The following is a 12,805-nucleotide window of genomic DNA, read 5'->3' as shown; positions in this document are numbered from 1 at the left end:
ATTGTAAATGGGGCAGAATATCCACCAGTCTTTCATGAACTGAGCTAGCACGAACAGTCCCAAGGCTTTAAGATGGAGGCAGAGACAAAAAGGGAGAAAACTCTGATCACCATTTTGGATTCTATTTCTCCATTCAGCAACAACAAGCAAGCTCCTTTTATCTTTGCTATGCAGCATACACTGGCTGCATTCAGCAAACATTCTTCAATGGTCTCTCATCGGCAGTTCTTTCTAAATCCACATGACCTTGTGATATGCCGTAACTCCACAATGTTCACCAATACACGTTGCTTTCAAATTGCACGTGCACATGCTGTTTGTTGTTGGTTTAGGGAGGGAGGGAGGGAAGGAAGGAGGTTGGTCACAATGCACACTGACGATTCACAGGATCTTGTCACTTCTCCCCAGAAGGGGGCTCTTCCCTATGAGCCTATGGAGGTGAGGCTGCAACCCAATAATCCCGATAGGGGATAAGGACTCTTTTCCGGTAAAAGACCCCCCCTAATCACTTGTCCCCAGAAGTCATGGCCTCATGGAGTCATCCTCCCACCCAACCTAGAACGACTGTTGTCCATGTTATTGTGAAGTCTGTACCATCGCACCTGTAAGACCAAATAGGACTAAGATGAGAAGAACCAAAGAAACATACAGAAACACAGTACAAGGGATTACAAAAGTATTGTGATGAGGTCGTCACCAGGAAACATGAAGATTAACAGTGACGCGCCACTGAGGCGTTCCCAGCAATATTAGGTAAAGACCGAAAAAGGACTAGGTGTGTTCGGGAGCAGGAAGAGCAGCGAGTGAAGCTGAGGTTTGTCCTACAGGGCCCAGGAAATTCAAACATGTGCTGCCCGAAGTGTCAAGAAACAGTCGGTCTCGTAAAATGACGACAAAAGGAACCATGCGAGACGGAGAAAACATGACTCGCTGAAGAAGCAGGAAAATCCAGCAGTGGCGCGGCTAAAACACGCTGAGACTGCTGCAGCAATGGCTCCTTTGAGCCTCCCGAGTGATCTCCCTCGTCCCATTAGTGATACCGAGAGAACCAAAGGTCAAGCATGCATCGGGAGTTATCCCCCACATTCTACTGGTGATATTCAAGAAAACAGGAGTCAAGAAAACAAGATTCACAAAGTCTAAGGACTAGACTCCCGAATTACAGTACTCTGCAAAGTAAAGTGTGTGTCAGGAGTGAACTCCCTCATCATGGTACTGATACAAAAAACCATAAATCTCAAGTGTGCCTCTGGAGTGAACTCCCTTCTTCACAGTGGGAACTCAACACCTGTGAAGGATACCAAAAGGACCAAGAACTGTCAGGGAGCAATCTCCCCAAATGTCAAGATATAAAAAGTCCTTATAAAGGACCAGCACTAAGAAGAAACATTAACTCTGTTGTTTGCAAATCCTTGGGATGAAGTAAAGAGACTTCTAGAAACCTGTACAAAAGACTATCCAGGGACAGTCTTCAAAACTCTTCCAAATAGACCAGGAGAAGGGAGTCATTCTTCCGCTCTAAGATTATTTGGTAAATCGGACCCTATTTCAAGATACTGCTGTTAAGTCAACCTAATACTGGCTTATTTCACCAGGAGAAGGAAGCCATCATCCTCATCGTTTTGATGAGAAGTTCATCTAACCCTTTTTGGTGTATTTCTTAGTGGCAGGAATAGAGTAGAGTTTTGCACAGAGGATGGAATATTGGTTTTTGACTTACATCCTGATGAGCATCAGAGTAATTTGTGTTTAGATAGGGAAGAACCCTCTAGAAATAGGGAAAGGCAGGTTATTTTCTTTATTTCAATAAGTCTATAGCCAAAATCAAAACGCTTCGTCAGCCTCCTTAATCCAACATGCCACAACACAGCGTTAATCTTAAAAAATACCATAGTAGAAAACATTAATAAAGATCTTGGTATTACCCGGAGGTCTGACATCAGCTTCTTGTCCAAGGTTTGCTCCAGGAAGTGTGAGCTAACCTGCAACATGGATCCCTGTTGTCAAAACAAAATTAAACAAAAATGAAATACAATTTACCATCCAAACAAAGCATTCTTACACCATGTAGAATCTCATTAACCACAAATGAGAGTATGATTTGGGACATTCTCAAGTAAAATCGTACTAAGTTTCGAGATGCAGTCATCGCCAGCCAGCAGGCTACTTTTAATTCATGCATCCGTTATTGAATTGCTATCAGTTACGAGACATCCAAACTATGGTGAATAATGGGATGATCATAAATCTGCCTAGACCTAGTCAAAAACGTTATCAACCGTCAAGATTAGTTTACAATTACATTAAAAAAACGTATTTCTGGATGTATGAGAACCACACTTTTGGTTAGTCATAAAAACTGTTTCTAGGAGCAATGACAACAATCGAATTGAAAATAACCTGGATAGGTTTGTGATAAGAAATGTTTCATTTGAGTGCCTGGAGTAGTTAATATGTAGATATGCAAAGCTTTGATAGAGCAGAGTACCCGGTTCCTAATCCCCCTCTTCTAAAGCTGCATGCTGTTTGCCATTCACCTTGTAGCTTTGTCTACTCTAGCATGAATCTATTTTCAGGAATCCTTTTAACCACCTCAATGCTTCATGCCCTTTTCTGCAATGCTAACCATAATTATCAGTACATTCGAACATAGCATCCATGCCATTTTCTTTGGACTACAAAAGGAGTGCCAAAGAACTTGACATACACAGTCTAAGTGGCAAAGGCATTAAAGGTGCACGGCCCTTCATTATATTTTACTAGCCATGGAAGCAAACAACTGTTGCACCGTACAATAAGCAACAGTGAAATCCATTCAGGTCTCGCTGGTATGCAACTCTAACACGTGGCCTTTTGGGGAGCCTTTTAGGGACCACAGAGATGGGGCTAACACCAAGGTACCCCTTAGTGCCCCATGTGTCCGTTGTACTGCTTCTGGTTGGTTGCACAGTACTTTGAAATAGGGTTTGCATGATTTGTTGTCATTGCGTTGTACATGGAGACAATTCCTCTGTGGGGCTTCAAAAATTGAGACTCGGGTTGTGAAATCCGGCTACCAGAAATCTGTGATTTATTGCCATTGTGTGTGAAAGGTTGAAAATGGGAATCACGATGCAGGGACATTTTCCTGGTGTCTGCTACACCCATAGCTCACAAAGGGATGTATACGTTGGCACAAGTGTGACTGCAGCGGTTGTCATATCTGGAATTCAGCAGGAATCCACCTCCCAGAGTTTGTCCAGGAGAAGAACTGCAAGAAAGAGAGAGTGAGTCTGTGCGTCCGAGTCTGTGCAAAGCAGGAGACCGAGTAAAAGACCAAGTCACGCAGCCGCTCTCCATGTTTTTCAAAACTGTTTATATCAAAAATAATCTCAAAGTAGAGAAGTCACTAATATCTTAGTGAGGAAGTCATTGCCCCGATTAATCAATCAGATCAAAATTGTCAATGCATTCCGGAAAATGTTTTCCTTCATCGGGGCCAGTCTAAAGATAATACATTCGAGTTGATAAGCAAAGAAAAATAATTCCAAATCGTGCAACATAATGTACAAGTGTCATACAGCATCATAGTGAAGCAAAAAACATACCATCCAGTTGTAGTTTCAGAAGTAGATGAGTAGTCAAGGAAAAGGATTAATAAATAAAGCAAAGAAAAAAGTAAGTTACTGTTCAATATGGATGTCACAATAAATAAATCAATAGAGAGAAGGCAATTTACCAGAGATTGGTAACTTGCATGATGAATGTGTGGCAAAGTGTAGACATGGAAGCCATGTGGTGATCGAAGTAACTGCCTGACAAGGAATCAGGGCAGAGAAACAGCCGTCAATGATGTGGCTGTAGGCAAAAGAAAGCCGTTATAGTTAAGGGATAAGGCCCGGGATTCAGGTTGATATGGGAGTGTAGAGAGTCTTACCGTGTATCACTCAGGAACAGATATGTTCTCCTGCTGCCGGCATGCAAAGACTGCAGTTTCCGCATCGAAGCGTTGACAAAGCAACGCTTCCTTTAAACAACACGTGACCGCATCGCGTCCCAAATGGGCGCACTGTCAAAACCTAAGGCTGCTATCAAGCCAATGAGCTTGATATGAAGAGATTAAAATATTTGTCAGGCCTCATGTGTATTTATAACAAATTGTCATCTGTTAAAAAATGAAAAATAAGAGTCGATTTTCATAGAAATATAAAAATATACTAGTAGTGAAAAAAAGAAAATAAGGAGAGAAGAACCAGGCACAAAAATAAGTGGTAACATATAGAAAGATGATGAACAGTCGTAACAATAAGCAGGAACATATAGAAAGATGATGAACAGTAATATTAAACCCTGCTGCAGTTTGTGTCATCATAGGGCGGCACCTTGGGTCCCAGACTGGAAGTCCAGGATGTGCAGCAGGGTAGCTGATTAGTCCACAACATTAGGAGTCCAGAAGAGTAATCACAATAAAGATATCGAGGGCGGCACCTGAACAGGGTCCGACAGCCTGCCGGAGGACTGAGACCACTGGAGCTTGAGCACCCACTGCAAAGATCTCATCCGCAGACGAGCCTCTGGCACCAGAGGAATGCAGGATGCCATGAGGCCGAGCAGTCTCAAGAACTCGGATGCTGGGAGAGTCTGGGCAAACTGAAACTTGTGCACCATCTGCTGAATGTGAGGAGCCCTCACCTGAGGAGGAAAACACTGCCCCAGGGACGTGTCGAGCACTGCTCCGATGTACTGGAGCCGCTGCGTTGGTGTCATATGGGACTTCTTTAAATTGAGGGAGAAGCCCAGCCTGTGAAGGGAGTGGCAGGTGACGGACAGATGATCCAGGACTTGCTCGGGAGAGCTCCCCCTGATCAACCAATCGTCCAGGTAGGGGTAGACGTGAATCCCCCCTTTCCTGAGATGCGCTGCCACCACCACCATGAGCTTGGTGAAAACCCTTGGGGCGGAGGTCAATCCGAACGGCAGGACCCGAAACTGAAAGTACGAGTCGCCAACCGCGAACCTCAGGTACTTCTTGTGCTTGGGATAGATCGGCACATGGAAGTAAGCGTCCTTGAGGTCGAGAGACACCAACCAGTCCTGAAGTTGAAGGGCCTGGAGGACTTGAGAAAGAGTCACCATCTTGAACTTGTTCTTCCTGAGGAGTTTGTTCAAACCGCGTAAGACTATGATGGGTCTCAATCCCCCGTCTTTCTTTGAAATCAAAAAATAAGGAGAATACCATCCCTTTTTCCTCTCCGCTACAGGCACCAGTTCTATGGCGCCTTTCTCCAGCAGGGCTTGAAGTTCCTGCGCAAGGAGCGGATCCGGACTCTTCAAAGAGAGTTTCCCTGGTGGATTGTCGTGAGGCCTCCGCCGAAAGGGAAGACAGTAGCCGTGGGTTATGATCTCCAGAACCCACACATCTGAAGTAATGGCTTGCCACTCTACAAGATGCTGCGCCAGCCTTCCCCCAACCGGCGAACCATGGGACCTGGCTCATGACTGAGTGGTTGCGGCTGCGGCGTTGCCTGAGGGCAAAGAGGCAACTGCTCGAGCGGCCTTGGCACCTCGAGTACCTTTGTTTCCACCTCTGGCACTCTTACGATGGCCTCTTTGACTGCTAGCTCCTCTCGCTTTACTGAAGGACGAGTAATAGCGAAAGAAACCTCCCCTCCATTGCTGTCCCCTAGGACGAAAAGGCGGAGGTTGCCGAACTGCAGCAGCCAACGACTTTGCTGCAGTTTTCGAGGTCTGCAACCTCTCAAGGCTCTCGTCAGCCTTGCTGCCAAAAAGGTGTTCACCGTCAAAGGGCATGTTGAGGAGCCGGGACTGCACATCAGGAGCGAACCCAGACTTCCTCAACCACGCAAACCTGCGCATTACGGTGCTCACCACCATGGACCGGCTGACACAATCCGCCAAGTCCAAACCCGACTGAACGGCCTCACACATGGCATCCTTGCCATCCTGAACCATAGCAAGGAAACCATCCCGTTCGTCCCCTTCGGGAATATGATCTGCCGCTAATGCAACACAGTTCCACAGAGTGTGAGTGAAACGAGACAAGGCACATATGGAGTTGGCCGCCTGAAGCGCCATACCCCCAGAAGAAAACACTTTCTTCGCCCAGTCGTCAAAACGTTTGTCGTCCCTATCCGGAGGGATGGTAGGATACGACGCCTGCTTTGCCGGGGCCGTAGCCGCCTGCACCACCAAACTCTCCAGGGTGGGGTGCCTAGACAAGTAGCAGGGGTCGCTACTGGCTGGACGGTATTTTCGCGACAAAGACTTGCCCACTGCCGGGAGACTCTCCGGAGCAGTCCAAGCCGCCGCCACCCTTCTCTGCAAAGCCATATGAAAAGGCTAAACCGGGTCAGTGGGTGGACCGAGATCAAGGATGTCCGTGAGGTCATCCTGAACGAACTCCCCTGGGGGAGCTGACCAACCCAAGTACTCGGTAACCCGAGACATAAGGCGCAGATATGACAAATCGGCATGAGTGCCAGGCCCCGGCCGACAAAACTCCACCTCCGGAGAGGTGTCCAGTCCACTGGCATCATGCAGTGACTGCCTCAGGTAATCAAACTGACTATGGCCCGAGATAAGGTCATCTGGAACCGTAACCGGAACCGGGCTGCCATCAGAGCCTTCATCACCCTCTGAAATGTACTCCAGGCGGGGAGAGGAAGACCTCCGCGGACCAAAGCAGTGCCGGACCTTAGCCACAGTCTTTTTAGGGGCAAACCCCATGCCACGAGGCCCCTCCGACATCATCGCCTCGAAAGGCGTCGAGAGCGCCGAACGAGTCGGCGCCGGCGTCGACAGAAAAGGCGTCGAGGGCGCCGAACGAGCCGGCGTCGACGTCAGCTGCAACGCCTCCAGTATCGGCGGCGTCGACACAGTCCTCAAAGCCGGAGCTCCGAGCATGTCTCTCGACGACCCCCTCGAAGACGGTACCTCGAGAGAAATAGTCGACGACCTCGGCGCCACATGCGTCGACGTCTTCTTCGAAGACGGCACAGGATCCCGCGGCCTCGAGCACATTGAGGACCGGGACCTGGGACGGGCATGGCGAGAACGGCTACCCTTGTCCGAGCGGGACCTCTCCCACGAGCCGTGCCGACCACCCGAGCCCGAAGGCGTACGGGCGGTGTCTCTCGACCGGTGCCGACTGACCCCACTCGGAGGCGCAGACGGACCGGTGCCCTGCGATTCCAGAATCGCTAGCATCTGCTTCCCAAAGGAAGCCCATTCCTCCGGTGTCGCTTGCATGGAGGGATAAGCGACCCGCCGACGGGCGGAGTCCTCGGAAGAGGACGGGGAAGGCGACCTATGCCGGCGCTTCCTGGAATGCCTAGAAGAGGCGGAGGAGTGGCGAGACCGACTCCTGGAAGGAGATCCACCGGACTTCCGACAATGACGCGGAGAGTCACCTCTCGAGTCATCGGTCAAAAGCCCCACAGACCTCGACTTCCGGGGCTTAGACACCCGACCTACCGACAGTTTCTTCTTGCGTTCTCGCAAGGCCTTCGCAGTGAGCGACTGGCAGTCGACACAGTCGTCCGTATCGTGGGCATCCCCGAGACACCAGAGGCAGGCGTCGTGCGAGTCCGTGACCGACATCTTGGACCCACAGTCCCCGCAGTTCTTGAAGCCTGGACGCGGGGTCGAAGATGAGAAACACATTGCCACAAACAACCGAACAGGTTCAGTGAACCGAGAAAGAAAACAGTAACTCCAACGAGTCGAGGCGTACCGAGATTCACGAAGCGAGCACGTCCGCGGAAAAAACGGAACTGAGGCTATGGGCGTTGTGCGTCCTACTTATCACATCGGGTGACGTCGGCCGTTGGAGGAGGTCCTCGGGGACGCCGCATCGACGCAGACGCCAAAGATTTTCTGAAGCAGCACAGCTGTGGACATTACCTGTCATAGATATGGAATATGTCGGAGGACCCAATCCCCTCGAAATATCGATATTGCACAATAATGTGCAACTCTGCAGTGGTCGGTGTCGTCAAAGGACGGCACCTTGGGTCCCAGACAGGAGGTACAGGATGTACGGCAGGGTTGTTGGTTAGTCCCCAACATTTCAGACATAGAAAGTACAATGCAGAAATCAATGACAATATTATACAGTATCATCTTGGAACATAGCAATCATAGCAGTAGGAATAACACAGGATCATAGAAAACAGTGATAATTCATTTCTTCATTAAGTCCATTGGGCGCTAAGCTGCCAAGTTTATCAATCCAAAAGGTCTCTCTGCGGTTGAGCCGCTGACCCAAGTCTTCATGTGGATTACTTTTTGTTAGTACCTCCAGAATCACAAATCTTAACTGTGTCAGGTTATGTCCATTTTCGACCCAGTGGCGTGCCACGGCCGAGTTTGTGTTTGCATTCCAGATACAGGACCGGTGTTCATTCCACTGTATTTTGGCAGTTCTTGTGGATTGGCCCACATAGTATTTCCCACATGGGCATTTAATGCCATAAATGGTGTTAATACTATCACAGGTACCATATGATTTAAGGAGAATCTTCTTCCCTGTTCTGGGGTGGTGAATGACATTACCCTTACTTACCGAGTTACAGTTAAATCAATGGGAGACAAGGGAATGTGCAGGTCCGTTGTGTTATTGGTTCTTTAGGGGGTGGTCTTGTGTGCACCAATTCGTCTGTGATTCCTGCTACGCTGGTAGGCGAACACCAGTAATTCATTGAATAGATTTTGTACCCGGATGTCATTCTTGAAGATCCCCCAGTGTTTTTTGATGGTTTTCTTGATCTTGTTGCTCTGGATAGAGAATTTGGATACATAAACCGGTGACTTCAGTTCTCTCTTGTTTTTTTGGTTTTGGGTGGATAGTAGGATCTCACGTTCCAGGGTACTGACCCTTTGCATGCCGGCAGCAGGAGAACTTCTCCGTTCCAAAGTGATACACGGTAAGACTCTACACTCCCATATCAACCAGAATCCCGGGCATTATCCCTTAACTACAACGGCTTTCTTTTGCCTACAGCCACAACATTGACGGCTGTTTCTCTGCCCTGATTCCTTGTCAGGCAGTTACGTCGATCACCACATTGCTTCCATGTCTACACTTTGCCACACATTCATCATGCAAGTTACCATTCTCAGGTAAATTGCCTTCTCCTTATTGATTTATTTATTGTGACATCCATATTGAACAGTCACTTACTTTTTTCTTTGCTTTATTTATGAATCATTTTCCTTGACTACTCATCTACTTCTGAAACTACAACTGGATGGTTGGTATGTTTTTTGCATTACTATGATGCTGTATGACACTTACACGTTATGTTGCACGATTTGGAATTATTTTTCTTTGCTTATGAACTCGAATGTATTATCTTTAGACTGGCCCCGATGAAGGAAAAAAATGTCCGAAATGCATCGGCAATTTTGGTCTGATTAATTAATTGTGGCAATGACTTCCTCACTAAGATATTAGTAACTTCTATACCTTGAGATTATTTTTGATATAAACAGTTTTGAAAAACAACAGAACCTCATTTTTTCTTTTCTAAACTAAATGCGTTACTATTGCTACAAGATTGAATTTGCGGCAATTTTTGACTAACCACATACCCATGCTGGGTTCTATGGAGAGCGGCTGCGTGACTTGGTATTTTACTCGGTCTCCTGCTTACATGTATTTTGTGTCTGGGTGTCTTCAGACTCGTCGCAGCCAGCTCCTTTTGAAACTTTGATACAAATGGCCTGGAAGAAGTTTCCTTTTTGTTGATCATTTTTTAATACTGGACACAAGTGGATTGATTACCAAGTGGTTCTCACTTGTCTGCGAGTCTGCCTGAGTCTCTCGGTGTGCCCGAGTCTCTCGGTGTGCCCGAGTCTCTCGGTGTGCCCGAGTCTCTCGGTGTGCCCGAGTCTCTCGGTGTGCCCGTGTGTGTGTGTCTCTCGGTGTGCCCGTGTGTGTGTGAGTCTCTCGGTGTGCCCGTGTGTGTGTGAGTCTCTCGGTGTGCCCGTGTGTGTGTGAGTCTCTCGGTGTGCCCGTGTGTGTGTGAGTCTCTCGGTGTGCCCGTGTGTGTGTGAGTCTCTCGGTGTGCCCGTGTGTGTGTGAGTCTCTCGGTGTGTGTGTGTGAGTCTCTCGGTGTGTGTGTGTGAGTCTCTCGGTGTGTGTGTGTGAGTCTCTCGGTGTGCCCGTGTGTGTGTGTGAGTCTCTCGGTGTGCCCGTGTGTGTGTGTGTGAGTCTCTCGGTGTGCCCGTGTGTGTGTGAGTCTCTCGGTGTGTGTGTGTGTGAGTCTCTCGGTGTGCCCGTGTGTGAGTCTCTCGGTGTGCCCGTGTGTGAGTCTCTCGGTGTGCCCGTGTGTGTGTGAGTCTCTCGGTGTGTGTGTGTGAGTCTCTCGGTGTGCCCGTGTGTGTGTGAGTCTCTCGGTGTGTGTGTGAGTCTCTCTGTGTGCGTGTGTGAGTCTCTCTGTGTGCGTGTGTGTGTGAGTCTCTCTGTGTGCGTGTGTGTGTGTGAGTCTCTCTGTGTGCGTGCGTGTGTGTGAGTCTGTGTGCGTGTGTGTGCGCGTGTGTGTGTGTCTCTCTATGTGCCTGTGTGTGTGTGTGTGAGTCTGTGTGTGTGTGTGTGTGTGAGTCTGTGTGTGTGTGTGTGTGTGAGTGAGTGAGTCTGTGTGTGTGAGTCAGTCTGTGTGTCTGTGCGTGAGTCAGTCTGTGCGTGAGTCAGTCTGTGCGTGAGTCAGTCTGTGCGTGAGTCAGTCTGTGCGTGAGTCAGTCTGTGCGTGAGTCAGTCTGTGCGTGAGTCAGTCTGTGCGTGAGTCAGTCTGTGCGTGAGTCAGTCTGTGCGTGAGTCAGTCTGTGCGTGAGTCAGTCTGTGCGTGAGTCAGTCTGTGCGTGAGTCAGTCTGTGCGTGAGTCAGTCTGTGCGTGAGTCAGTCTGTGCGTGAGTCAGTCTGTGCGTGAGAGTCAGTCTGTGCGTGTGAGTCAGTCTGTGCGTGTGAGTCAGTCTGTGCGTGTGAGTCAGTCTGTGCGTGTGAGTCAGTCTGTGCGTGTGTGAGTCAGTCTGTGCGTGTGTGAGTCAGTCTGTGCGTGTGTGAGTCAGTCTGTGTGTGTGTGAGTCAGTCTGTGTGTGTGTGAGTCAGTCTGTGTGTGTGTGTGTGAGTCAGTCTGTGTGTGTGTGTGTGAGTCAGTCTGTGTGTGTGTGTGAGTCAGTCTGTGTGTGTGTGTGTGAGTCAGTCTGTGTGTGTGTGTGTGAGTCAGTCTGTGTGTGTGTGTGTGAGTCAGTCTGTGTGTGTGTGTGTGAGTCTGTCTGTGTGAGTCTGTCTGTGTGAGTCTGTCTGTGTGAGTCTGTCTGTGTGAGTCTGTCTGTGTGAGTCTGTCTGTGTGAGTCTGTCTGTGTGAGTCTGTCTGTGTGAGTCTGTCTGTGTGAGTCTGTCTGTGTGAGTCTGTCTGTGTGAGTCTGTCTGTGTGAGTCTGTCTGTGTGAGTCTGTCTGTGTGAGTCTGTCTGTCTGTGTGAGTCTGTCTGTCTGTGTGAGTCTGTCTGTCTGTGTGAGTCTGTCTGTCTGTGTGAGTCTGTCTGTCTGTGTGAGTCTGTCTGTCTGTGTGAGTCTGTCTGTCTGTGTGAGTCTGTCTGTCTGAGTCTGTCTGTGTGAGTCTGTCTGTCTGTGTGAGTCTGTGTCTGTCTGTCTGTGTCTGTCTGTGTGAGTCTGTCTGTCTGTGTGAGTGTCTGTCTGTGTGAGTCTGTCTGTCTGTGTGAGTCTGTGTGTGTGAGTCTGTCTGTGTGTGTGAGTCTGTCTGTGTGTGTGAGTCTGTCTGTGTGTGTGAGTCTGTCTGTGTGTGTGAGTCTGTCTGTGTGTGTGAGTCTGTCTGTGTGTGTGAGTCTGTCTGTCTGAGTCTGTCTGTCTGTCTGAGTCTGTCTGTCTGTGTGAGTCTGTCTGTCTGTGTGAGTCTGTCTGTCTGTGTGAGTCTGTCTGTCTGTGTGAGTCTGTCTGTCTGTGTGAGTCTGTCTGTCTGTGTGAGTCTGTCTGTCTGTGTGAGTCTGTCTGTCTGTGTGAGTCTGTCTGTCTGTCTGTGTGAGTCTGTCTGTGTGTGTGAGTCTGTCTGTCTGTGTGTGTGAGTCTGTCTGTCTGTGTGTGTGAGTCAGTCTGTCTGTGTGTGTGAGTCAGTCTGTGTGTGTGAGTCAGTCTGTGTGTGTGAGTCAGTCTGTGTGTGTGAGTCAGTCTGTGTGTGTGAGTCAGTCTGTGTGTGTGAGTCAGTCTGTGTGTGTGAGTCAGTCTGTCTGTGTGAGTCTGTCTGTCTGTGTGAGTCTGTCTGTCTGTGTGAGTCTGTCTGTCTGTGTGAGTCTGTCTGTGTGAGTCTGTCTGTCTGTGTGAGTCTGTCTGTCTGAGTCTGTCTGTGTGAGTCTGTCTGTCTGTGTGAGTCTGTGTCTGTCTGTCTGTGTCTGTCTGTCTGTGTCTGTCTGTGTGAGTGTCTGTCTGTGTGAGTCTGTCTGTCTGTGTGAGTCTGTGTGTGTGAGTCTGTCTGTGTGTGTGAGTCTGTCTGTGTGTGTGAGTCTGTCTGTGTGTGTGAGTCTGTCTGTGTGTGTGAGTCTGTCTGTGTGTGTGAGTCTGTCTGTGTGTGTGAGTCTGTCTGTGTGTGTGAGTCTGTCTGTGTGTGTGAGTCTGTCTGTCTGTCTGTGTGAGTCTGTCTGTCTGTGTGAGTCTGTGTCTGTCTGTCTGTGTCTGTCTGTCTGTGTCTGTCTGTGTGAGTGTCTGTCTGTGTGAGTCTGTCTGTCTGTGTGAGTCTGTGTGTGTGAGTCTGTCTGTGTGTGTGAGTCTGTCTGTCTGTGTGAGTCTGTCTG

The 12,805-nt window shown here is 48.8% G+C and overlaps 1 protein-coding gene across 1 annotated transcript in view; it reads right to left on the bottom strand.

The window, feature by feature from the left end:
• The window catches only part of INTS4 (integrator complex subunit 4), a 1,642,132-nt gene that overhangs the window by 1,130,260 nt on the left and 499,067 nt on the right, over positions 1 to 12,805 (bottom strand). The window contains exon 9 of the mRNA XM_069639944.1: positions 1,926 to 1,997. Within this exon, the coding sequence (XP_069496045.1) occupies positions 1,926 to 1,997 (72 nt within the window). The remainder of the gene's footprint in view (positions 1 to 1,925; positions 1,998 to 12,805) is intronic.

This window comes from Ambystoma mexicanum, chromosome 7q (assembly GCF_040938575.1).
Source record: "Ambystoma mexicanum isolate Mex_15411 chromosome 7q, UKY_AmexF1_1, whole genome shotgun sequence".
Lineage (NCBI taxonomy): Eukaryota > Metazoa > Chordata > Amphibia > Caudata > Ambystomatidae > Ambystoma > Ambystoma mexicanum.
Note: the sequence above shows the minus strand (reverse complement) of the source record. Positions and strands in the feature narration are given on the sequence as shown.